This window comes from Dama dama, chromosome 15 (genome assembly GCF_033118175.1).
Source record: "Dama dama isolate Ldn47 chromosome 15, ASM3311817v1, whole genome shotgun sequence".
Classification (NCBI taxonomy): Eukaryota; Metazoa; Chordata; class Mammalia; order Artiodactyla; family Cervidae; genus Dama; species Dama dama.
Genome location: NC_083695.1, coordinates 64,635,365 through 64,663,209, shown reverse-complemented (window position 1 = coordinate 64,663,209; position 27,845 = coordinate 64,635,365). Strand labels below are relative to the sequence as shown.

The window sequence follows — 27,845 nt, the reverse complement described above, 5'->3', positions numbered from 1 at the left end:
TGTTTAATAAATACTTATGAAATTGGATTGTTAACCAAAGAACCATCTAAAAGTTAGAGTTTGCCCTTTAGATTAACTTTCTGTGAAGACAGTTTCTGGATAGAAATAATAGCTAAGCTTTTGTAGCAATATGTGGTAGGCACTGTCCTAAGTACTTAATGTATTAACTTATATTTTAAACATGTATTGATAATCTTGTGAAATGAATGGGATTATGTCCTCTGCATAGATGAGAGAATGGGATGGCGAAGTTACTTGCCTGAGGCTGCACAGCTAGTACAGGTAGAGGTAGGATTTGAACTCAGGCAAACTGAATTAATAGTCGCCTACACTCTCATAGGATATGCTCTACAGCCTTTTATCCTTAAAAAATAGGACAGTAAAACAGTTGGTTTCAAATTGAGTTATTTTCGGTATTGAAAATACTTTTAAGTGCTTAAAAGTTTGGGTAAGCCTGGTTTCATAGGGAATTGTTACTGAGGTTGTGTTTGGTTTAGTGTTAAAGAGGGACGGAAGTGGGCATGTGACCCCTGCAGCCACTTGGTGTGTGCAAGACATAGAGACTGCTTAGCTGAAGGCTGTGCTGTCACCATTTGAAATTCTTAGTACTTGTTTAGAAAGGAGTCTTGCTTGTTTATTTTGTGCTGGGCCCCACAAATTATGTAACTGATCCTAAGACAGAGCAACCAACTACTTAATGCAGTTCCTCAAAGCCCTTGATTTCTCTTACTTTACCTACTGGATTAGGATTCAGCTGACCATTTGAGTCGTACGGTATTTTTTTATGTGCTTATTTGTCCAATGCTCTTAATATTCTCAGGAGAATAATGGGAAGGAAACATGCTGCTGGCTTCTGGAATATATACACATGCAGAATGTATAAAATGAGTTCCTTTCAGTTTTTAAATTACGGAACATACTCTTAAATAAAAATTAAAGAATACGTTCATGAAAAACAGGTTCTTAATAAATGATTGAAGAGTCATAAAAAGAACAGTTAAGAGTGAAAGGTGTATAGGTTATGGCTCATGCTTATTTGGATTTCTGAAAGTTGGAGCACTCGGAAACAACTAGAGTTAGATTATCATGTCTCCTAAGCTTCCTGAGGACTCATTTGAAAGATTGCAAATTGAGAATTTTAGAACTGGAAAGACTTAGGACCATTGAATTCAAGACTCATTTTCCTAATGACCTGAAGAGGCCCAGTGGCTAGCCCAGGGCCACAGGAAGAGTCTGAGCTACATGATTTCTAGTCCTTGTTTTTTCCACCTGTCTTGTACATATAATTTCCATAGTAATACTATGTAAAAATATCAGCATAAAAAAATCAACAGTCAATGGCACAGGAATCTTAAAAGCATTTTATCATTTACACTGAAGCCTTGACTTATTTTGAGCTCTGTTTCCTCAAGGTCACAAAATCAAAAAATTTTTTTCTGGGTCTGTCATATACCAGGCTCTGTGCTTAGCACAAGTGGTATTTAATCAGTGCTTGTTGAGTGACTTGAGTAATTGGGGAGCTGCCAGGGGTAAGAATATGAAAGGTTGGAAGTTTGATAACCCTGTTGCTTAATGCAGACCATTGTTCATTTAAAATGCATGGTCTTGAGGATGTTGTGTTTTAGGGGCCCTTCCTAGGTTACAATTCCATTTCTTTGTGGCCCATTGTACCTCGTATAGGTAATGTTGGAAGGACCCGCTCTGTGCTTAGGATAGCCTATTCTCAAAATCTGCCATAAGCACTATTACACCACTGGGTTAGAAAAAAGATGTTTGCTTAGACAAATGGAAGCCTTTAGTCTTTATCTCTGTTGGGAGTATGGAACTCTTAAAACATATGTGAAGATTTATAAAGAGGATAAACTGTTTACTACAAGTGAATTTGTGAGTGTTTTAATATAGATCTAGTTTTAGGAAGTGCCAGAATTCATTGTCCTATTTTCAGCTGTACTCTATGGAAGACTAAAAGTTTATTTAGGAATGGGGTTATTTTGAGAGAGAGCAGTTATCTCAAGAGGTATCCAAAAATACACTAATAATTTGTTTGTATTTGCATTCTGATGTATGTGTTTTAAATAATTAAAAGGCATTGAAACTGTGATTTTTGAAACATTTCAGAACTGGATTTTGCTTTCTCAGATATGTACTTTAAAGTAAGCATATATCTTTTCCCTCATCTTATAAAAGTATTGGCATTTGGGAACTTAGTCTGAGTCTTCAGTTCTTTGCCTGTCTACATAAATTCTGATTTCTTTATTCGGATTTTACATAAGATCATCAGTAACATTATCTCCTGAAGTGTTCCTCCTGAGAAAAGGTAATTCACCATGTCTGTCAAGGAGGGAAACTACTGTACCTGCACTGTCCCAGCACATAAACCGTATTTAAATGAGAGACCCAACATTGGTGACTTCTTGAGAACAAAGGTCATTGCTTTTGAGATTAAAGCACAAGGAGCTTCTTAGGAAGGTGTTTTTTTTTTTCTTTTTTTTTTGCTGTTGGGCAGATTAAAGGCTCAAATGGAAAAGTTGTTCATTGTTTAGCACTTCCTTAGGTGCTTTGTACAGCTGTACTTTCCCCAGATTCCTTTATTTAGTTTTTGCTCTTCAGTTAACTGAAGCTGATTAGGGATTAGCAAAAGTGTAGTCCTAAATTTATAAACGCGATGCAAATTAGAATGATCTTGGACAAATTGTGTAACATCTCTTTCTAGTTTTTTCGAATCTGTAAAATGGGGAAACTCATAGGAGCTGTCTTATAAAGCTTTGAGACATTAAATATTTGTATATATAAAGACCTTAGAACTGCACCCAGAACATGGTATGTCCTTAATAAGAAGCCTCATGGAAGGAACCACCCCCGTGTTCAGGGATCCTCTGATCCACTGATATGCTTGCTTTACTTTTTCTCTCCCCCTCTTCTGATTATACCCTGCAGGTAAGTTATTAAATTCCATCTTGCTCTTTGGCAACTCAGTTTTTCCGAGGAAAGTATTTATAAAGAGCTTGCTAAGACATGGGATGTTTTGAAAGCAGATTAGACTAGCCTTTTGGCTGCACCACTGGTGTCTCAGATGGTAAAGAATCTGCCTGCAATGCTGGAGACCTGGGTTTGATCATGGGTTGGGAAGATCCCATGCAGAAGGGAATGGCAACCCACTCCAGTATTCTTGCCTGAGAATTTAATGGACAGGGGAGCCTGGCGGGCTACAGTCCATGGGGTCACAAAGAGTTGGACATGACTAAGCGATTCACACTTGTGACCTCCACAGGTGGACGGGAGAGTCTTACCAGTCCTGTCTTCCCACCAAGTTGGGGAGCCCAGGGACTTTTCTAGCAGCTTAGCGGAAGGAAAGGTTTTTCTCCTTAAAACCTTTCTTCCTTTTGGTATTTTCTTATTTCAAGATCTTTTAAGACACATTTTTCTCTCTCGAAAAAGAACTCTGCCCTTTGGAAATACTTATTCTCAGGGATAATCAAAAACTATAATGAAAAGTAAACATTTTAAATTCTTGAAATTTGTGGTCTGTATAAGGAGCAATGTAAAAGAAACATTTTTAACCTTAATATTCACCCTAACCTGTGTGTGTGTGTATGCGTGTTTATGTCTATATAACATATATATATATTATTTTTCCCCCAGTCCCTGCTTCAGTCCTCTTCCCAGAAGGAATCCTAGGCTACAGAATTGTACACATTTTGTTATAGTACAATTTGCATCATGTCATCAGAACTCTACTACCGCATTAAGGTTTCATGAGTGTTTAAAATGAGTGACGTCAGAATGTGTAGTTAACACACACTATGACCCTTAAATTATTTTAGTCTTATGTTTCAATCTGTATGAAATAAATGAATGCTCTATTTTAACAAGTGTTAGTGTTTTTGTCTGTTTTTAAAGGAATATGAGCATTAGGATTTATAGAGAAGGTGTTCTATTTATTTTCACAAGTTGTTACCTTTACAAAATTTCTGCAGACTCTCAGCAGGATTAATGACAAGAATAGTTCCTCTCTTTCAGGGTTATAATCCTGAATGGATACATGTGATTACCTCTCCTTCTTTCAAAGGATACTATTGCATTCAGTGCACATACTTGAAACTTCTTCTAAGTTGCTAACGACCTTTCATTTCAGCCTTTCTTCAGTGTTTTGTCATCATATTTATTAAATATTTTTTTGTGTACATGATACTATGCAAAAAGCTTTCTACTCTGTGAACAGGTTTCAATTCTATTATAATACCAGCTCTGTTCAGTGGATAGTGATTGGTTTAGAGAACTGTTCTGAGACTTGTTATGCTGTATCTGTATCTGTGCAGAAAGGAATACCTTGATTGATTAGTGCAGTGCGACCTTAAACATTGGACAGAAGGGTGATGTCATATGTATTTTTTCAAGCCCCTAAAGTAACAAGAATAGTTATGAATGGGGATCTGTGGGTACATTAAGACCTTTGATTGGTTTCTTCGTACTTAAAGATTATCTACAGTTTTTCTGGATTCACTTGAAACAGCTTGTGATTTTCCATATTGTTATTCATCCCAATCCTTCTGTGCCAAAGCAAAAATAATCATTCTTTTACTGTTGCTACAATAACTCTTTTTACCTTAATTGTAACACTTACTTCTTCACTATTAATCATTTACTTTTCTGGCTCCACTTTGGACTGTGAACTACTTATAGGACAAGATTTCCCTTTATAGCATTAACACCTAGTACTATTCTTAGTACATGTGTCATGTATTAAAAAAGTCAGGTAGTTTTTTATTTCCTTGATGAGGTACCTGAATGATGTCTTAGGACAATGAGACATCATGTTTGAAGGTGATTAGATCTAAGTCCTAGTTTGATGGTGGTATGAATCAAAAGAGGCAGATGCCTTATATAAGAATAGACAAGTCAACGGTTTTTGGATGCAGGGGGACTTGGAGATTGAGTCTCCGTGTCTGAGAGGATAATACCATTAGAAAAAGTTTTGAGGGGTTGCGTTTGGGTGGGATGAGTTTGTTTTGGAGATGTTGGATTTTGGTGGAAAATGTTTATTCATTTTAGATGGAGAAAAAGTGAAGTGGAAGTCCCTTAGTCGTGTCTGACTCTTTGTGACCCCATGGACTATTTATGTATAGTCCGTGGAATTCTTCAGGCCAGAATACTGGAGTGGGTAGCCTTTCCCTTCTCCAGGGGATCTTCCCAACCCAGGGATTAAACCCAGGTCTCCTGCATTGCAGGTGGATTCTTTACCAGCTGAGCCACAAGGGAAGCGAAGAATATTGGAGTGGATAGCCTATCCCTTCTCCAACGGATCTTCCTGACCCAGTAATCGAACTGGGGTCTCCTGCATTGCAGGAGAATTCTTTACCAACTGAGCTATGAGGGAAGCCATTAGATGGAGGACTGGGAGTAATGTTTGGTATTTGGGCTGGTTGGATAGGTTTCTCTTTTATATGTTCCATAGCACACTGCCTGATTATAATTGCTCATTCAGTGTCCATCTTTTTGTTTAGGCTCTAAGCTCTAGTAGGGCAGGAAATGTGTCTTGTTCAAAGCTGTCTCAGTTGTGAACACAATTATTGGCACATGGTAGGTACTCAGTAAATAGTTGTTTGGTGATATAAGTTCTGCACTGTTAGTTGACAAGCTGAGTCTTATGTTGTCTTTCATTTATATTGCTAATTAGGATTATTAGTTTTAAAATCACTCAGGTAACCACTCTTCATAGAATCATTGGAATTTTAAACTTGAGGAGATCTTAGAAATCTTTGGCAGTTCCCCAGTTGGACCCTGGAAAGGTGGAGTCACCCAAAGTCATTGGACCACAGCACAAGTTTAGCTACATAAAGTATTCACTGATGGGTAAAGCCATAATTGTTTATTCAAAGAAATTTGCATGCAGTAGCTGTGTTTCAGGCTGATAAAGGGAAAGATAGAATGATGACTTGGATGAGTTGTGGAGGTTGCATAGTATGGCTTTCTCTTCCTCTTTGGTCATTTCCTCCTTTTGACCAATGATTGTGGCGGGGGGGGGGGGCGGGGGGCGGGAGGTGAGAGTTTATTTGTGCTTGCTGACAACATTAGATTTTTGGAGTTTCCAGTGATTAGGTTCTGGATAAACTACTGATTTTGATTCCTCCTCCTTTGTCCACGTTAGCATAGTGAATCATGTCGGTTCTAGGTTTATCATTATGTGATAGTGTAAATACTAAGTATAAACATATTCTTACAGGTTATTGGAGTTTATTTAAACTGTATCTTCTATAAAACAAAGTCTGGAAAACATGAATCTGCCTGAGACCATAATCAGAATACATCATTTTAAAATTCACCAAATTTCATTTTTAATGTGTAGAAACTGATCATCATTTTGAAACAAGCTTCCAGCATTTTATTTTAAAGCTTCCAAAACTGAGATAGTACATTTTTGTTTAGGATAAATAGCAAAATATGCCCTTAACTTGAATTAGGTTTTTTAAGAAAACGTATTCTTACTTGCTTTTTTGGTTTGTTTCAGTATCAGGATAAAGAGGAAGTTGTCTTATGGATGAATACTGTTGGGCCCTACCATAATCGCCAAGAGACATATAAGTACTTTTCACTTCCATTCTGTGTGGGGTCAAAAAAAAGTATCAGTCATTACCATGAAACTCTGGGAGAAGCACTTCAAGGAGTTGAATTGGAATTTAGTGGTCTGGATATTAAATTCAAAGGTACGTAAACCGTAATAGTCCTTGTGGTAAAAGTTAGACTGTAGACGAGGGTTTCTCAACATTGGCATTATTGATGTTGGGTCCAGATGATTCTTTGCCAGGGGGTGGGGGTGGGCTGTCTTGTACATGGTGGGACGCTGAGCAGAGCTCCTGGCCCCTACCCTCTAGATGCCAGTGGCACTTCCCAGTTGGGACAGTGGAAACATTTTTAAACATCGGTAATCATCCTTGTTTGAGATCCACTGCTTCAGACTCTAAAAGATGTTTTTATCTTTAAGTTATGTGTATTATATTTAGAAACGTATAATAGTAACAAAGATTTGTTTTGAATATTTATGAAATATTCATGGACCTTGTTAATAAAATTACATTTCCTTACCATATTTATTTCTGAAAGGTGTTTTCTAATAAATCTTTTAGTGATTGGACATAATGTGTTTGGGGAAAGCCTTCATTGATTCCTAATGGAGTCATTTCCAGAGGTACAGAGATGTAATGGGCTGTATGGATACTTAAAAATTATGTGTAAAGTCTCAAATTCACATTTGTACTGTTGGCTCAGTGTATTTATCAGTGTTGTATTGCTTTATCCTCTCAATACCTGTTTAGTGTGGTTTAAAATTTTAAGTCAAAGACTTGTTAAAATTGGGGGTGGGGGTGAAAATCCCCTGTAGCTATTTATTATTTGTTTTATCATTGCCCAAGAGTGAGTTTATACGTTTTATTTTTCTCTGTGAAGTTTGTCCCAGCAGGTATTTCCTGCATGAACATTTTTACCTGGTGGGCAGACACCTGAGTAATTGAATTTTTGCAGGATCTTTGATTAGGTGTCTTGATGTCTGAATAGAGCATGGATCTTGTAATCAGAAGCTTTGAATTTTAATCCTGTTTCTTTTACTCTATTGATTTTAGTAAAGTTGTTTACTCCAATTTTAACTTTATTGTCTACATGTATGAAATGAGTAGTAATGGCCCTCTGATATTTTTAGCCTTTTGGGAAGAGAGTGTGAAATGAGATATTTTAAAGATAATATTTTGAATATAATGTTTAATTTTGATTTGTTAAATTCTGTTGTTTTTAGGATGTTTTTCCCTATTGTTGAAAATAGGTATATGCATTTACATTTTTTTTCTGTATTATTCCTTGGGGTTTAATTATAAAATTAAGTTATAAATTTAAACCACAGTCGCATGGCCTGTAACTTTATGAATTATTATAACATGCCCTGAGGCTTGCTTTAATTTAATGAGGTAATTTATTTAATCAGAAATAAGGAGGAAACTTAGAATATGCAGTCTTTGAGAGCCTCAGTACTACATTTATTCACATACTCTCTCCTCTTCCATATTTGATACTTATGTCTAATTTATTAAAAAGGAACCAGAGAAAAAAATAGGCAAAAACCCTGAGTCCTTCGTTGCTACTATGAACAGATTTCATACCTTTTTGAAATCTTCACATTTACTAACTAAAGAAGAGTTACTCATTCAGCTGCCTTAACGATTCTTATTTTATTAGTTTCTTGAAGCTGAGATGGAAAGATTATTTAGATAGAGAGGGATGGTTTTCATGGGTTGTAGAAGTGGAATTTATTTTCCTTTCAGACTAAACACTTTCAGATGAAAAGAGTCAGAACTGGCTGATGTTACTCCCTAAGAGTTGGCAGTTCCTTGGAGTTCTGTCAACCCTGCACTCCGGCATGGATATGCTGCTAAAGGAACTGCCATGTTACGTGGTCCAGATGCAATAGAAAATGCTAATAAGATTTCTCTTTCAGTTGTAGATCCTTGCTCTCCCTGTTCAGAGATAAAGTTGATCATGCTTTGAAAAGTGTTTTGTGGGGTTTCTTGGTTGTTCTTGTATCGTAGAATTTTAAAGGTGGGATGGACCTTACAGATTGTGTCATCTGATTTCCTCTCAGGGAGGCCCAGAGATGAAATGATTTACCTAAGGCATACCGCAGCATGCTAATGCTTGTGGAAACTTGAGCGCTCTGTCCCTGTGTGAACTGTAGAAGTATTTATATTGTTAATCTTTCATCCCTTAAGTATTTGATTTTTAAAGGTTCTTCTGAAGGCATATTCAAGTAAGATAATACAATTTTGGAAATACTGTGACACTAGGAAAAACTATATACAGATACAGATACACACTTAGGTGTGCATTCACACAAACATAAGTTTTTTTTTTAACCTAGCAGATTCTGTCAGGCTAAATGGATTGGTGGTGTTTCGTAAAATGAAGGTCACTAAATAGATGGTGGTGCAATGGTAAAGAACCCGCCTGCTAGTGTAGGAGACAGAAGAGACTCAGGTTTGATCCCTGGGTCATGAAGGTGCCCTGGAGCAGGAAATGGCAACTCTCTCCTGTCTTCTTGCCTGGAGAATCCCATGGACGGAGGAGCCTGGAGGGCTGCAGTACATGGGGTTGCCAAGAGTCAGACATGACTCAGCATTCTTAGAGGAGAGGGTGGTAGTTTTGAGTCTGATGTAGGACACCCCTCTCTCAAGGTTTTATGGACAACTTTGTTTTTTCCTTGCTTAATAGTTTTTATGCTACCACTTAGCAAAATGCTGCATCGAGAACATTTAGAGAAAGTTAGAAAAGGGCATACTCAAGGTGGGTATCTTTGAGTGAGACTTGAAATCATTACCCTGTAATTTTGAAGGGTACCTCTCTCTTAGAGTCTTGTTTTTATGGAGTGGAAAGAACATGTGCTTTAGAGTCAGAGAGACTTGATACATCTCAGCTCTGCCTCTGCCTATCTATATGGTTCTGGACAAATTATTCAGCCTCTTTAATCTTACTTTCCTCATCTGTGAAATGAGGGAAATAATATTCACTTGATAGAATCATCAGATTTAAATGAGATAATGCATATACATCATTTATCAAAGTTCCTGAAAGTTTACATTCAGGAAAAGGTCATTGTTATGAATACTAATAGCACATAGTGTGTGTCTGTACTTCAGACTTGATTTTGTATTAGCAATTATGAAATGTTAGTTGACTAAATTATAAAATTCAATTATAAAATAATAATTGAGTTTATTGACTATAGTATAGGATTTGACTTATCCTCAAGCTGCTGCACTAGCCTGCTGGGTGGTTTAGTTACTTCCACAGGGGCAAGGACAATTGAATTCTTATTCACTGCTGCATCCTTAGCTATTAAGTTATAGTGAGCTCTAATAAATTGTCTGGCATCTAGTTTGTGCCTACTTTTCTTTATAACTGGTTCATTAATGATCTTTAGATCTGGAATAGTTATTTTTGTTTGTTTGTTTAAAGTTTTTATTTTGTATTAGGGTATAAACAATTAACAGTGTTGTGGTAGTTTCAGATGAACAGCAAAGGGACTCAGCCATACATATACATGTATCTCCTCTCTCCCAAACACCCCTCCCATCCAGGCTGGCACATAACATCGAGCAAGAGTTCCGTGTGCTGTACAGTGGGTCTTTATGAGTCATCCATTTAAATACAGCGGTGTGTACATGACCTTCCCAAAGTCCTTAACTGTCGCTTCCCCTGGCAACCATAGGTTTGTTTTCTAAGTCTGTGAGTCTCTTTCTGTTTACTAGGTAAGTTCATTTGTGTCGTTTCTTTTTAGATTCCACATATGAGGGATGTCATTTGATATTTCTTTGTCTGGCTTACTTCACTCAGTAAGATGTAAGATGGACTCTCTAGGTCCGTCCATGTTGCTGCAAATGGCATCATTCCATTCTTTCTAAAGGCTGCGTGATATTCTATTGTAGCTATGTCCCACATCTTCTTTTTCCATTCCCTGGTCAGTGGACATTTAGGTTGCTTCCATGTCTTGGCTATTGTAAACAGTGCTGCAGTGAACATCGGGGTGCGTGTATCCTTTTGGATCATGTTTTTCTATGGTCATATGCCCAGGAGTGGGATTGCAGGGTCATGTGGTAGCTCTGTTTTTAGTTTTTTAAGGAACCTTCATACTACTCTCCATAGTGGCTCTACTAACTTACGTTCCCACCAATAGTGCAGGAGAGTTCCCTTCTCTCCACATCCTCTCCAGCATTTGTTGTTTGTGGATTTCTTTGGTGATAGCCATTCTGACTGGTGTGAGCTGATATCTCATTATAGTTTTGATTTGCATTTCTCTAATAACTAGCAGTGCTGAACTAGAATAGTAATTCTTAAGCAGGGGAGGTAACCAAACACTCCATTCCCTCTCTTACAAGAATTCTTGCAGTATAATGAACAATTAATATAAATATAAATTTATATAAATATATATACAATATATAAAAAATATATAATATATATATATTATATAAATATAAATATTAATTGTTGAAAAGTTGATGGATTCCTTCCTCCTGTTTATTTTATTGATCTTCCCTTGAACTTTCTCTTTCTTGAATATTCCAAGTTAACAGAGGGGTTAACTTATCTTACTAGTATTTCTTCTACTTCTCTAGAGTGAAATGGTGAGTACTGCAGATATGGAGATATACCAGGGGCTGTTTAAGACTCTTGTGTATTTCTAACTCAGTGATTCTCAATCTTGTCTATTTTCATCCTTGAAATAAACTTATAGAGGTGTATTATACTTATTTTTCAGATGAGGAAGTTGGAGCCCAGAGATGAAGTAAACTTGTTTAAGGATTCACAGGTGAAAAGTAGGGGGAGTGAGAATGTGAACTGAGCAGTCCAGAGTTAGAGTTTGAGCTTTAACCAATTTGAGTTTTAACCACTCTGCAGTATTTTCCTCCAGATATCTGTTCAGGTTGGTAAGGCCTGATTACCAAAGGGTGGGGAAAGGGCTTGGGAGGCTGCAGGTCCTTTCAGCCTGAATGAAGATTTTTGTTTTTGATAACCCCACCCTGTCTCCAGTCTCTGGATTCTCCTGTTCCTGCTCTTCTGAGGCTGGAGCCTCTCTGCTGAAGTTCTCTAGGGCAAGTGCTTCTGGTCAACTGCAGGGGCAAGTTGAGGGTATTCATCTGGTTGTGTGATGGGTGGAGGAGGGGACCTGGGCATCCAAGTCCTCCATAAACGTAGTTTCATACAGTGTGTTCAGCCCTGTGTCTGTCTGTCCTCCACCTTTCAATGTCTGTGGTGCCTCCAAGTCCTCTGAGTGTGTCTCCTGTGTGCCTTCTGTTAGTTTCCTCTGCCTTATTAGTCATTGCCATCTTCCATTTGTTTTCCATTTCCTCAACATTTATTGAAATCTTTTCTCACTGTTTTCCTTTCTGTCCTTGTGCACCAACATTCTTTTTATTCCTTTATTGACATTTTAATAGAGTTTCGAAGGTAAAAGACATGTGGTTAATCTGCCTTGTTTAATTGGAAGTGGGAACTCGATGCAATATTTTGTCCTATTGGCTTCAACTGAAGTGTTTTAGCTTAACCAGGCAATTTGAATCTTATATTGAATCTTGACTAGATATTTTGAATTCATGGTATTAGCAATTTTTTAAACTTTACACTAACTGAAAATTTGATAAGCACGATCTTTCTGTAAGTTCTTATTCAAACCATTGCTAACGTTTTCTTCAGACTGACATCTGTCTTTTTTGTTTTCAAAACAATGTGTGTGTATGTATATATATTTTTTTGATTTTAACAGTGATATAGGATCAATGTACAAAATTTAGAAACTACAGAGAAGTGTAAAGAGTATAAAAATCACCTGGATATAAATACTAGTAATAGTTTCTTCTTTTTTTCTGAGCATCTTTACAATCACTTGCATTATTTAAGATTTTGAATATTGGGTTCATGTTATTAGTATGATTTTAAAAATGTATTTAATGAGCACTTACATAATGTTTATTGTGTGCCAGATACTGTTCTGAGCACTTGCTCATTTAATGTTATGTATTAATTAGTTTTTAATCTTTTTTTCTTAACATCTTATAAGCTTGTCTTCAGATTGTTAATTACTGTTTAAAATGTTTTTATTTAGTTTTCTGTAAGTGGATATTATAATTTCCCCCCATTTCCCAGTGCCAGTTTACTCATTATTTTCTTTCCTTCCTTCCCCCTCCCCCTTTTTTTCTGTTAGAAATAATGATATTTGTCTATACTAGCACATAAGTACTTTATTTCATCTTTGAATCTTTCATTAGGTTAAATTCTTAGAAGTAGAATTACTGAATCAAAAGATATACATGGCTTTTGTTTTTACATGTTGCCAGATAGCCATCTGGGAAAAAATTATACAGATTATCCTGCCAGTCAGTTGGGTCAGTTAGTATTGTTTATGTACATGGTTATTAATTAACAGTGAAAATGCCAGTTTTTCAGTCCTTTTTTAAAAGGTTCATTCAGCAGTTTTTCAGTGCTTATTGTATTCCAGAGCCCTATGATAGGCTCTGGGTATACAAAGTTGAGTAAGAAGCTATGGCTTCAGGGGTCTGTAGACCCTCTGGAATTGTACTTTTAACTTTGAGTGAATATGCATTTCGGGGGATAAGGGAGATATCACTTTCATTTGATTTTCAGAGAGGTACTTATAGTCACTATCTGTGACTATATGGGCACTTGTCCTTAAAACAGCTCTGGGACAGAGATAGCATAGATGTTATCTCTTTTACAGTTGAGAAACCTGAGGGTCACAGAGGTTAAGTGAATTGCTTTTATTCACAAAGGGGGTTCCCTGGTGGCTCAGAGGTTAAAGCATCTGCCTGCAATGTGGGAGACCTGGGTTCGATCCCTGGGTCGGGAAGATTCCCTGGAGAAGGAAATGGCAACCCACTCCAGTATTCTTGCCTGGAGAATCCCATGGACGGAGGAGCCTGGTGGGCTACAGTCCACGGGGTCGCAAAGAGTCGGAAACGACTGAGCGACTTCACTTCACTTCAAGTAATGATACCCAGACTAAAATCCAAATTTCTGCCCATTTTTCTCTCATTTGTCTATAGTGACTTCATGAGAAACTGCTGAGTGCTGCTGAATTTGAGAGAATATTTTTGATTTTCCAATTCAGTAATGCTATCAAAAGAGAAAGTAAACAAAGGAAGGCATGATATGTTCTTAGAGAACTCATGAATAATTATCACATTCTTTTTTCAGTGCTTTCACTGTCTATTCAGTTATTAGTCTGGAGTGTTGTTGAGAATTGATGACAGATTTACTGGCATGTAGTTTCCAGAAATACCCTTGCTTTCTGTTTGGAAGATCAGTGTTGACATTTGCTACTTTATAACTTTGGTTTTCTTTTTCCCCCATAAAAAAAAAATTGCATTGGTAAGATCTTAATTGCATCCTCTTCAGGATTCATAGGTGTGTATTTCATGTGAGAAGAGTATGTTATTGTTGTTTAGTTGCTAAGTTGTGTGCAACTCCTCTGCGAACCCATGGACTATAGTCCACCAGGCTCTCTGTCCATGGGATTTCCCAGGGAAGAATACTGGAGCAGGTGAGAAGGGTATATCCTATTGTAATTTTAAAGTCATGATTTGTGGTGATGGATGTTTCAGATTGTGTTCCAGTCATGTAGAGTGCTGAGTAGTGATTTGGTATATTCAGTTTAGACATTACGTTCCTTGTCTTCAAAGTGGCTTTCTCCAGAGGGAAGTGCTTGTTTCAGTTGAGCGACCAAGCTCTTCAGTTATTGGTGATGTTTGTATTTGCTTACATGCCTGCAAGAGGAATTCATTCATATATGACGAACCTAGGTCCTTATTATAGCCTGCCATAATGATGTTTTCTCTTTTACCTCAGTATTTATTTTCTAGATTTTATATCACTGAAAGATAGTCTTCAAGACTACTTTATCGCTTCTTCTGAGATACTCAGCTGAGAAATTTCATTTGTTTATATTGGTGTTTTCTCCTTACACCCACACACATCCACACCTCCCTCCCCCCATTCACAGGCAGATGCATGTATGTGTGCATGCTTAGTAATTTCCTTTGTCAAATAAATGGAAAATCATGCTCTTAAAATTCGTTAAAATGTTTTATTTGTTCAGTGCTTGCTCTGTGCAGGATACTGAAACAGGCAGAGCTGGGGCGGAAAAAGGTTCTGATCAGTTATAGACTGATCAGTTATAGACTTGCTCTCAAGACCTCATGGTCTTTTTAAGAATCTGAGGTACTGGTGTGAGATTCTAGGTGGTGCAGGCCTAGGTCCTGTAGGAGGTATGGAAAGGAAGCCGTGGGGCTTCAGTGAAGGGGCAGGCTGGGTGGTTTGAGCAGTGAAAGGGTTGGGGAATCAGATCACTCTGCGGGGGACAGGGTTGAGGAATGGGAAGGATTCTAGGATAGACACGTGAGGTGGGGTTTACTCTATAAACAGAAAAATCCAGAGGCCCTGGGAGCACAAGGGGTGTGGGGACTGCAGGTGGTTGACTTTCGCTGGAGTATAGGGAGAGAGGATGGTAGATAGTTGGGAAAGAGAGGGTTAAGCTAAAGTTCAGACTGTGAGGAATCTTTTCAAAGCTTCATATGGGTAAATGTCATATTGTATACCTCATAACTTCATCGGGGAAGTTACTGCGTTGTTAATGACAGTTATCAGTGAATGTCTGATTTAACACACAGAGTTTGATGGCCTTGCAGAGGTAGCTGTGAGTTCTCCCACGGCCACTGGGGCCATTCGTTGCTGCTCAACCTGGACCTTCCTGTGGTTCTGGCTCTCCCCTCTGTAGCTCCAGTTGCCTGCTGCCCTTGGTGCATTAACACAATCTGTGGAAATCCCATTTGGAGCCCTCTTGCTGGCAGTTCTCTTAGCTCCTTTTGTAGTAATCTCTTTCTTAATTCTCTCTTCCTTCTCCTGTGCTCAGTCTCAGTTTTTGCCATTATGAAAACCCTCAATTTCTTGCTGCCTTGAAAGGGCCTGGGTAGAAAGAAAGCATGTATAGGAGCCACTGTTGTTGGATTGTTGCTGTTGTTCAGTCGCCCTGTCATGTCTGACTCTTTTCAATCCCATGAACTGGAGCATGCCAGGCCTCTCTGTCCCCCACCATCTCCCAAAGTTTGCCCAAGTTCATGTCTACTGCTTCAGTGATGCCATCCAGCCATCTCATCCTCTGATGCCCTCTTCTCCTTCTACCCTCAATCTTTCCCAGCATCAGGGCCTTTTCCAGTGACTCAGCTGTTCGCATCAGGTGACCAAAATAATGGAGTTTCAGTTTCAGCATCAGTCCTTCCAACGAGTATTCAGGGTTGATTTCCCTTAAGATTAACTGGTTTTATCTCCTTGCTGTTGAAGGGACTCTCAGGAGTCTTCTCCAGCACCACAGTTCAAAGGCATCAATTCTTCGGTGCTCCACCTTCTTTATGGTCCAGCTCTCACAACGGTACATTGTGACCCCTAGGAAGACCATAGCCTTGACTATACAGATCTTTGCTGGCAGAGTAATGTTTTAGCTTTTCAACATACCGTCTAGGTTTGTCATAGCTTTCCTGCCAAGAAGCAAATATCTTCTGATTTCATGGTTGCTGTCACCATCTGCAGTGATTTTAGAGCCTAAGAAGAGGAAATCTGTCACTGCTTCTACCTTTTCCCCTTCTATTTGCCATGAAATAATTAATGCTTTTGAACTGTGGTGTTGGAGAAGACTCTTGAGAATCCCTTGAACTGCAAGGAGATCCAACCAGTCCATCCTAAAGGAGATTAGTCCTGGGTGTTCATTGGAAGGTCTGATGCTGAAGCTGAAACTCCAATACTTTGGCTACCTCATGCGAAGAGTTGACTCATTGCAAAAGACCCTGATGCTGGGAGGTACTGGGGGCAGGAGGAGAAGGGGACGACAGAGGATGAGATGGCTGGATGGCATCAAGGACTCGATGGACTTGAGTAAACTCCGGGAGTTGGTGACAGACAGGGAGGCCTGGCGTGCTGTGATTCATGGGGTCTCAAAGAGTCGGACACGACTGAGCGACTGAACTGAACTGAACTGAATGGGGCCAGATGCCATGATCTTAGTTTTTTCAATATTCAGTTTTAAGCCAGTTCTTTCACTCTCCTTCTTCACCCTCATCAAGAGCCTCTTTAGTTCCTCTTCGCTTTCTGCCATTAGAGTGGTATCATCTGCGTATCTGAAGTTGTTGAGGGTTCTTCTCCCACCTCTCTTGATTCCAGCCTGTAACTCATCCAGCCTGGCATTCCTTGTGATGTGCTCAGCATATAGATTAAACAGACAGGGAGATAGCAGACAGCCCTGTCTACTGCTTTCTCAGTCCTGAACCAGTCAGTTGTTCCATACTGGGGTCTAACTGTTGCTTCTTGACCCACATACAGGTTTCTCAGGAAACAGGTAAAAAGATCTACTATTCCCATCTCTTTAAGAGCTTTCCACAGTTTATTATGATCCACACAGTCAAAGGCTTTGGCGTAGTCAATGAAACAGAGGTAGATGCTTTTTTGGAATTACCTAGCTTTCTTTATAATCCAGCGAATGTTGGCAGTTTGATCTCTGGTTTCTCTTCCTTTTCTAAACCCAGCTTGGACATCTGGAAGTTCTTGGTTTGCATAACGCTTTAGCCTAGCATATAAGATTTTAAGAATGACCTTACTAGCATAAGGGGCTTCCCTGGTGGCTCAGACAGTAAAGAATCTGCCCGTGATGTGGAAGACCCAAGTTCAGTCCCTAGGTTGGGAAGATCCCCTGGAGAAAGGAATGGCAACCTACACCAGTGTTCTTGCCTAGAGAATCCCATGGACGGAGGAGCCTGGCGGGCCAGAGTCCGTGGGGTCCCAGAGAGCTGGACACAACGGAGCAACTTCCTTTACTGGTGTGGGAGATGAGTGCGATTGTCTGATGGCTAGCACAGTCTTTAGTGCCACCCTTCTTGGGAATTGGGGTGAGGAATGACCTTTTCCAGTCCCATGGCCACTGCTGGGTCTTCCAGATTTGCTGATATATTGACTGCAACACCTTGATGGCATCATCCTTTAGGGTTTTGAATAGTTCTACTGGAATTTGTCGCATCCACTAGCTTTATTAACTAATTATTATTAATACTAATTAATTATTTATTATTATTATCTAAGCTTTATTCCTAAGGCCCAGTTGACTTTGCTGTCCAGAATTTTGGCTCTGGATGACTGACCACACAACTGTAGTAATTCAGTTCATTTGGATCCTTTTTGTACAGTTCTTCTGTGCATTGTTTCCATCTTTTCTTGATCTCTTCAGTGTCTACTCGGTCTCTACCGTTTCTGACATTTATTGTGCCCTTCTTTGGACAGAATGTTCCCTTGATATCTCCAGTTTTCTGAAGAGATCTCTAGTCTTTCCCCTTCTCTTGTTTTCTCCTAGTTTTATACACCGTTCATTCAAGAAGGCCTTCTTGTGTCTCTGTACAGTTCTTTGGAAATCTGCATTTAGTTGGATATACCTTTCTCTTTCTTCCTTGCTTTTCACTTCTCTTCTGTTTTTTAGCTATTTCTAAGGCCTCCTCAGATAACCACTTTGCCTTCTTGCTTTTCTTTTTCTTTGGGATGGTTTTGTTCATTGCTTCCTGTACAATATTATGGACCTTCTTCCATAGTTCTTCAGGCACACTGTTTACAAGTTTTAATCCCTTAAATCTGTTACCTTTATTGCATATTCACAGAGAATTTAATTTAAGTCATACCTGGCTGGCCTAGTGGTTTTCCCTGCTTTCTTTAAGCTTGAATTATGAGAAGCTGATGATCTGAGCCACAGTCAGCTCCAGGTCTTGTTTTTGCTAACTGTATACAGCTTCTTTATCTTTGGCTACAAAGAATGTAATCAATTTGACTTTGGTATTGACCATTTGTTGATGTCCATATGTAAAGTTGTCTCTTGTGTTGTTGAAAAAGGGTATTTGCTGTGACCAATGCATTCTCTTGGCAGAAATGAGTTAGCCTTCACCCTGCTTCATTTTGTTCTTCAAGGCCACACTTGCCTGTTGTTGGATACAAAGCAATTTTCTTCTCCCACTTTGAGAGTGAGAGCATTACCCTGTCCCTCTTTCATGGGACTTCAGTGTTTCTTGCTATCTTTGGTTTTATAGTTTTGGGGTATCCACTCTGGGCTGAGCAGTAATGAGGGGAAGCTGTTCTCTCTGTTGAGGACTGGGGAGACATGGTGGTGGTATCTGGAGTTATACCTCAGATTGTTACTTCTGGTCTAAATAACCTTATAGATGACTGTTAACTATGGTTTGGCTGCAATTTATGTTTAAGTTGTTTTAATCAGCACTGAGAAATTTGAGAAATTTAACATTGTTTCTTGGAGGAAGTTGTTTTTCATTTTCTAAATAACCAGTATTCTAGTACAGGAGAACTTAAAAACAAACATTTATGCTTTCTTTTTTGTTGTTGTTAAGGTTGATTTCTCTCTTTTTTCCCCTCATTGCTTAAGTAACATAAAAAAAACCAGTTCAGTCCTTTGGTTGGTCATGTAGAGTGTTTTTCAGATTTTGTTTTGTTTTGTGTAGAAACTAATCATCCTAAGCACATTTTTGAAAGGTTTATAAGTTAGAGAGCATCTGAACAGTATTTTCAGATAACAGTATTTTTAAAAGCAGTCAAGAATGGAGATGACTCATCTCAAGGGAACTTTCCAGTAATTTATATACAGTGACACCTACTGGATAGAGGTTTACCTTTTAGTTTTCCAAATTATGAAAAGTCACTGGCATTTTTCATAGAATCTGAAGCCTCCAGTGACTTGCACTTCTAAGAATGTTCAAATGAATGCTTATCACAGAGATCTTATAGCTAGACATTGTTGGCTTTACTTAGAATTATATTCTTGAGTTTTTGTATAAAATGAAGCTTTCCTATGTGTTTTAAGCTTTTCATTTCTGTTTTAAAATCAGCTTATTCATTTGAAAGTTTTTCTGTAAATGTTCTAAATAATTTTCTTTCTATAAGAGATGCATTCTTCACTAATAAGATATCTTTGAAAAATAAAGATGATTAAAATTCTTTTATTGTGATAATCTTAAACATACACAAAAGAGGAAATAATTGTATACTGAATTCCCATATATATGTCACCCAGGTTCAACTGTTATGAGTAGAAATTTCAACTTCAATAAATGTTGTTTTTGTGTGTGCTGATTTTCCTGTAACTCTTCTGCAAGCGAGAGTGCTGATTTGCAGTTTTTATTTTACGTAGATGATGTGATGCCAGGCACTTACTGTGAAATTGACTTAGATAAAGAAAAGAGAGATGCATTTGTGTATGCTATCAAAAATCACTACTGGTACCAGATGTACATAGATGACTTACCAATATGGGGTAAGTACTGTATGTTACATTTAAAGTTTGGGGGATATTTGCATAATTAGCAAGATTTCTGTAATGACTATTCAGGTGATTATACACTGAATCAATAAATGTGTTTTCAGTCTTTTCCATAGAATTATTTTAACACCAATTTTATATGGTCTGCTGTTACTTGAAAGATTTTTGACATTGTGTCAAACTTTATATGAAAATTCCTGAAAATATAACTTTTATACAGTAAAAATATTCAGATTCAAGAGATTAAAAGGTGCTTTGAACAGTCTGAAATATTCCTCTTGCCCCAATTTTTCTCGTATCTTATTTTGATTTATCAAATACAATCAAAGGGACTGAATAGGATTTTAAAATTATATTCTGGCTTTATCTCATGCAGAACTGTGGTGGTATGATTTTTAGGTACAAGAGTCTCCTGAATGACTTGTTTTGCTAGTTCTGTGTTATTTTCCAAAAGTCTATTATGTTTAAAAATTTTTTAAACTTTGTTATGTTTTATTTTTTTATATTGTATGTCCGTGTTTATCTTTGTTGATAGAGAGGAGCAATGGAATAGTAGTATCAGTTTATGCAAAATCCAACCATTGTTTGTGCTGGACTTGATTAAATTACTTAATATGCAAAAGCACAGCCATCTGTCATAGCCAGCATGTTTGATCACATTTTTCTCTTAGTGGCGTTTGTTGTTGTTTGTTTTTTGATCTTTGGACATTTGTTCTTACATACAGTTAGTACATATAGTTAATATTCTAATTCTTAAAATTATTAGCAGACTGATGTATTCATGAGAAGCAAATTGCAAGACTGAACATATCAACTCAGAGTTTAATATGGTACTAAGATGGAATTAAGGATCTTCCCTGTAGCTCAGACGGTAAAGAATCTGCCTGCAATGCAGGAGACCTGGGTTTGATCCTTGGGTTGGGAAGATCCTCTGGAGAAGGGAATGGCGATTCACTCCAGTATTGCCTGGAGAATCCCATGGAGAGAGAAAGGAGCCTGGCAGACCACAGTCCGTGGGGTTGCAAAGAGTTGGACATGACTGAGTGACTAACACTATGACTAAGATGGAATTTATAAGAAAGTTACTCTCAGGATATAATTGCATGCAGCGTCATTACTGTGTCGCATGTTAATTAGGTATAAATAGGAAGCATTTCATGTAAGTGACTGTAATTAGTGTAACAGACATTTCTGTGATCAGCTCTGAGGGTAGCAAGGAAGATCTGCTGAATATTCGCTGAAGATTTCTGAGCCTGTAGTTTAGGAGAACCCTTTAATCTGGGTTTCCTCTTTTTGGTGAGAGAGCAAGTCCCTCTCCTGCTCTTTTGCATTGCTTATGGGTTTCCTGCCTGGAACCTTTGGCTTTTCCAGTCATTTCTTCCGCCTCCATAGCAACATGGCAGCTGTGTTTTCCTGTCTTAGCATAAATCTTTTTTAGCTCTGGGTTTCTGCCATATTTGGGCAGATACTTTTGAATGTCTTAGAATGTCTGAACCATGGAAAACCTTGTCAGAAACAAATCTTTACCTGGCTTTTCTTGGGATAAAGGTTTTAGAGCTTTTAAAAGTCCCTCAGAGAATACTTTCCTATATAGTGTAATTGTGTCTCCACCCTCAGAGTTTTCAGAGAAGATGGGTAAATAAACTTCCATGAAATTAATTATTAGGTAGATTTTATTATCCCTCTACAACCTCAAACAAAATGCATCTGTATTCCTTGAACTTGTACCAGTTAGAGCAGTTTTGGTTAATAAGCAAATAATTCTTAATAAAAAATATGATCTTTTTTTTTCCCCCTAATGCTTTCATGAGTTGCACTGACCATAGAGGGAAGACCCAAGGAGTAACTTTTAGAACCTGAGATTTTCTAATGAATTTATAGGCTTGGGTATAGGGAACATTGGATAACTAACTGACAATGTGAGGGCACCAGAGATGGTCCTCAGCTACTACCTGATTCCTTGTTTGGGTCTTCTCCTTCAGTGTTCCTTTGTGATCAAAATGATCATTTTAACTATTGCCTCATTACCATTTATCTTCAACACTTCTGTCATTTTGTTGACAAAATCCTAGGGATAATTCTAAGACTTGAGGTATAAAGAGGAGGCATTTTAAGTTAGGCTTCCTTGGTGGTTCACATGGTAAAGAATCAGCCTGCAGTGCAGGAGACCCGGGTTTGATCCTTGGATCAGGAAGATCCCCTGGAAAGAAAATGGCAGCCTACTCCAGTATTCTTGCCTGGAGAATTCCATGCACAGAGGAGCCTCGTGGGCTCCAGCCCATGGGGTCACAAAGAGCTGGACATGACTGAGTGACTAATATGTATATACATATGTACAACTATTAGGAATGGATTGATCATAGGTTATTAGAGAAAATACGAGACTGGAACTCTGGAAACCTTGGTTTTAATTTTAGTTTGGCCACTAAACTGAGAATCTTGCCGAATGGTAATATAATGCTTCCTTGAAATTTTGAGATATCAGGGAACATAAAGTATATGATCATAATTATTACAGTGAAGGTGTACTTTGAGGATCAAAGTATGAACTTTGAGGATCAAATTAATGATAGATTATGCTTAGCTGTTCATCACTTTTTTACCATGAAGTGAAAATCGTTTGTATTTGTCAAGTAGTTAACAAAGAGAAGTTCAGCCTGCAGCTTTTCCTTGTTCTAACTGTAAGGAATAATAGTAATGTTGCTGTTTTTTATAAAAATGCTTTTTACTGAGCTTTTAGTTTCTAATGTGTTTTAAATATTAAGTGATGTTACATACCTGCGTGAAGTGTTATTTCTTTTGTAGGTATAGTTGGTGAAGCAGATGAAAATGGAGAAGATTATTATCTTTGGACCTATAAAAAACTTGAAATAGGCTTTAATGGAAATCGAATTGTTGATGTTAATCTTACTAGTGAAGGAAAGGTGAAACTGGTTCCCAATACTAAAATCCAGATGTCATATTCAGTAAGTATTAAAATAATTGTATACAGGAAGAAGTGTTTGTAACTTAACATCAAAAATTAAGTTTTACAACTTCAGTAAATGAAAATGTAGCTTGAAATGGGATGCAACAGAAATACTGCTCAGTATTTAATTTATATAGTAAAAATCTTATTAGACTGTATTTCCCCAGTGTCTGTAAGTAAGCCTCCTGAAAACAAGGAGATTTACTTTAGGTCTGTAGTAATAGACACCTGTTATGCAATGGCAGGACCTACCTACCAGTTGCTTCAGCAAAGTTTACCATTATAACTGAGCAGTTAGCTAACCCAGCCATGTATTCTTATGGTTACTTTTTAGCAGTGCTCCTTGTCTTTGCTTTTTACTGTTGCAGATTAAGAGATGATGCTATGTTGAAAATTTATGGATGAGTATAGTTTACCATATTTTGCTTTATCAGATGGAATAAGATGCTCTTGCAGAGTAAGAGCCCTTTGTAGCTGTCAAGTTAATTCTTTTCTATTATGATTAAAAGTAGTGGAAAGAAGAGAAATCTGATATAGGTAGCCTCTCTCTTTGCGAGTTTCTTTTCCTGGTAGCTAGAATGAGTCCATTGCTATTAGATGGTTTTGAAAGTTTTTCAAGGTTTGTGCATATGTACCTAGTACAAATAATATTTGCATAGCTGTATTTATAAAGAAACATGATCTTTGTAATAAAACTAATGCAATCTAGAGACAAAGATGTTCAGATTATTTATTTTGTCTATTTAATTATTATCACATTTATGAGGTCAGAGAATTTAACAGGTAATAGTCCTTGAAAACTGAAATGATCACTCTAAGTAAAGTCATAAGTTTTGTTAATACACAGAGAGGGAAGTTGGGTAGTTTTTTTAATCATATATTTCACCTTCTCAGATTTGTAGTAACTTTCTACCATTTCTCAAATTTCTTATTCTTAAGAGTGTAAATCTTTTCAAATTTTGCTCAGAGTATTGTTTACTGTCCTTGATATTCAAAAAAATTTTTTTTTCAGGTAAAATGGAAAAAATCAGATGTAAAATTTGAAGATCGATTTGACAAATATCTTGATCCATCCTTTTTTCAACACAGGGTAGGTAAATTGTGTACTTTACGACATTCAGTATGTGCTTCAGTCAGTCACACGTTAAGCAATTGTCATCTGTAGGGCACAGTGTGAGGGCTGTGAATCTCAAAGGTTTAACTATAATGCTGATTTCAGATGTGAGCTCAGAGGGGCCTGAGCACCTGTTAAATTGGAGCTGCTGTCTGTGGGGCAAAAAGCTGTGTTTGGAGAGTTGGAGGGGACGATCAGAGTACAGTTTGGGACATAGTAGTTTTGAAGTCTTCAAGATATCCAGATGGAGATAATGACCAGCTAGTTGGATCTGTCAAATGGAGTTCAGGAGAGAGGCCTGGGCTATAGATAGAAGTTTTGTGGTCATTGGCATATAAGTAGTATTTAAAGCTGTGAGACTGAATGCAGTTACCAAGAAAGAGTGTATAGAAACAGAAGAGCACTGAGAACTGAGCACTGGGAGCAGGAGTGTAAGTGTAGAGAGAAAAGCAGAAACCAGCTCGGAGCTCTGAAGAGATACTTGTATGGTGTGAAAAAGGAATTATATGGTATCCTGAAAGCCAAGAGAAGAAAGTCTGTCATGGAGGATAGAAAGATTAGTTCTGAATTGTTGCTGATGGGTCAGTAAGGTGAGTACTGACAGTAACTGTGGATTCATCTGGAGTCATCAGTGAACTTGACAAAGAACAAGTTTGGTATAGTAGTGGGGCACAATCTCTACAGAGCTGGTGTAAGAGAATGAGGGGAGAGTAATTGGAGGCAACAAGTCTGGCTACTAATGGGAGTGAAGAAATGGTGCAGTAGTCAGCAGGAAAGATGGGATCAGGAGGGAGTTGGGGTGTTTTATGTTTTGTTTTTTGAAATGTAAGGAAAACATGTTTGTATGTTGATGGGGTTCCGTAAAGAGTACAAAACTGACGATGCAGAAGATGGGGAGAATTAATGAACCTTTTTCCTTGAGTAGGCAGTAGTGGATGGGATCTACTGTGAAGCATTGGGATTGTTTGTTATACAGTGACTTACCAGCACAGACTTTGGAGCTCCAACTGCATGTAAACTCTGTCTCTGTCATTTACTGTAACCTTGATGAAAGGACTCAGTTTTTTAGCTTCTTTTCAGCAGTGAAGCGGGGGTTGCAACTCTACTACTTTGCAGAGTTGTTGTGAAACTCCATTTGACCATGTTTATAAAACCTCTGGTATAAAACCTTCCATAGTAGGTGCTCAGGAAGAAGCAGCACTGGTGGTATATTAATCTCCACTGTTCTAATGGTGGTGGTAAACCTGGAGTGCCACTTTTAGGATTAGCAACACTAGAGGGCGCTGGAGGCAGCAGTTCATTGGGTTAGTCACTGCTGTGTGACAGCTCATTTCTTTATTGTTTTAAAGAAATATTTCCCTTGGTTAATAACTTCAGAATCATACAACATTTTACAATTTGGGGGATAAAGGAATATTATAAAATGTCAGGTTATTAGTAGTACATTATAATAGGTATTAAAGTTTGCATCTTTGATTAGAAAATAGAGAGCTTTGCTAGAAATTTTAACATTTGGGGGCATATCGTTCTTATTACCAAACAGTAACTGTATAAAACTTCTTTTCAAAAATTTGATAAATTGACTGAAAAAAGTTATGAGTTTTGTGTGTCTGTGTGTATATGTACACACATATATATGTATGTATAATTTTTTCTCTCTTGTCCTTTTCTGGGTCATTAATTTCCAGAGTAGCAACAAAAGCACATCTTTGTAAAAACCTATTTTTATATAGTGCATTTATAAATCTTAAGAGATACTTTTGTGATAAACTTTATATGTGAATAGTTTAGGTTTGATATGCAAGCTTCCTTGGTGTCTCAGAAGGTAAAGAGTCTGCCTGCAGTGCAGGATACCTGGGTTCGATCCCTGAGTCAGGAAGATCCCCTGGAGAAGGAAATGGCAACCCACTCCAGTATTCTTGCCTGGAAAATCCCATGGACGGAGGAACCTAGTGGACTACTATCCATGGGGTTGCAAAGAGTTGGACATGAGTGAGCGACTAACACTTTCACTTTGATATGTGAAAAAATAGGGAATGTTACTGTAAGTTTTAGAATAGAGAAACGATATATGAACATGATGTTTCAGAAAGATGTACTGGATTAGCTGTTACAGGATAGACTGAAAGGAAGGGGAAAGACCAAACATAAAAGTCATCACGTAGGAGGCCATTAGAGCTATCAGGTGAGAGGTGATGGCATGGGAATGGAGAGGAAGGGGAAAAAATGAAATGAGAGAGGAGAAATTTTGAAACTACCCATAAGGAAGAATTTTGGGGAATTAAAATGTAAAGAAATTGATGGACAGTGCCAGAGACATAGTTGAAGTCAGATGTGCTGCATCTGAATGTAATTTTTTGACAAATGTATGGGTGAAATCAAAGTCAAGAGCCTTGGGGACATTGACAAACTATGGAGTACATCAGAGTTCTCTGTACTATGGATAGGAAGGTGGCTTAAGTCCACAGCACCCAACTATGATGGTTTAGTCTTGTCATTTTGATAAGGTTTTCAGGTTGTTGCTCAGTTAGAGGGAAGGGAACTAATATTTATTGAGTATTCACTGACGTGTGCCAGACAGTGGTGACATGTGGCTTACATATGTATTAAAATGTACAAATCACTTATGATACAGTATCATTTCCTTCATCTTTGATGAAGGAAAACTGGGGTTCAGGGCCTGTGTTTAAACTGTATTTTGACTCCAAAACCCATTTTCTTTCTCTGTAATACTGAATAGCATACTTCATGTGGCCAAATTGTACTTTATTTGTACAATTTGATTGTGATAATCTATATATACAGTATCATACTTTTAATGCATCTGAAGCTTACTGGAAAGAAAGCCAATCTCTTTGATTACTCTTCTTCAGTGTATTTTAATTTTGGATTTTCATGTAAAAGTTTTAGAAGATTTTTGTGTTGTTTTTTTTTTCTTTTGCATAAACATTCCATTGTCATCATGAAACCTGTGAATTTTGTAACTGGTATTTCATGTAAGTAATACTTTATTTTCTGTTATTCTAGATTCACTGGTTTTCAATTTTCAACTCCTTCATGATGGTTATCTTCTTGGTGGGCTTAGTTTCAATGATTTTAATGAGAACTTTAAGAAAAGATTATGCCCGGTATAGTAAAGAAGAAGAAATGGATGACATGGTAAGCAAACATTTTATTAATACATTGTATTTACAAAAAAATTGAACTCAAGTGTTTTTGAATATTGGAAGTAGGTTTATAATCCTGAGATCAGCTGATCTTTAGAATTCAGAATTTTCAGGCTTTAGAAAGATATAAACTCCCAGAGGGGTCTCTAATCAAATATTTTAATGTTTTTAAGTTGCCCTGATTAAATGTCCTACAATCAAATACATTAATGTGTTTTCAGCAAAATATATGAATGTTCACCCTAAGTGGGACAAATAACATAAACAGTGTAAGTAATCTCTTGTTAGTTCAGTCTTGAGATTTGCCACCAGAGAAGGATATGTCAAGCTTGTGAAACAGACTCACTTTTCAGAGCTTTTGATTTCAGAATTGCAGCTAGGAGGTTGTCAATTTGTATTGGTATCTTTCTAATGCTGCTAAATATTTCATGAAATTAAGAGTTGGTGGAAGGATTGATTTACATTTAGTTCAGATTGTTCAGAGGTTTGCTTTTGAAATTATTTTTACTAAATTATAGAACAGTGTTATAAATGAGCAAAAGTGTGGTTTGTTTGTTAATTTTTTTGACCACACTGCATGACTTGTAGGATCTTAGCTCCTCGACGAGGGGTTGAACCCATGCCCTTGACAGTGATAGCACAGAGTCCTGACCATCAGGGAATGTTAATGGCTATTCTTTTGGTTTT

General features: G+C 37.6%; 1 protein-coding gene across 1 annotated transcript in view; it reads left to right on the top strand.

Moving 5' to 3' along the window:
• The window catches only part of TM9SF3 (transmembrane 9 superfamily member 3), a 60,854-nt gene that overhangs the window by 2,485 nt on the left and 30,524 nt on the right, over positions 1-27,845 (top strand). Inside the window, exons 2-6 of the mRNA XM_061162272.1 lie at positions 6,509-6,704; positions 19,781-19,903; positions 22,715-22,875; positions 23,890-23,967; positions 27,019-27,150. Of these exons, the coding sequence (XP_061018255.1) occupies positions 6,509-6,704; positions 19,781-19,903; positions 22,715-22,875; positions 23,890-23,967; positions 27,019-27,150 (690 nt within the window). The remainder of the gene's footprint in view (positions 1-6,508; positions 6,705-19,780; positions 19,904-22,714; positions 22,876-23,889; positions 23,968-27,018; positions 27,151-27,845) is intronic.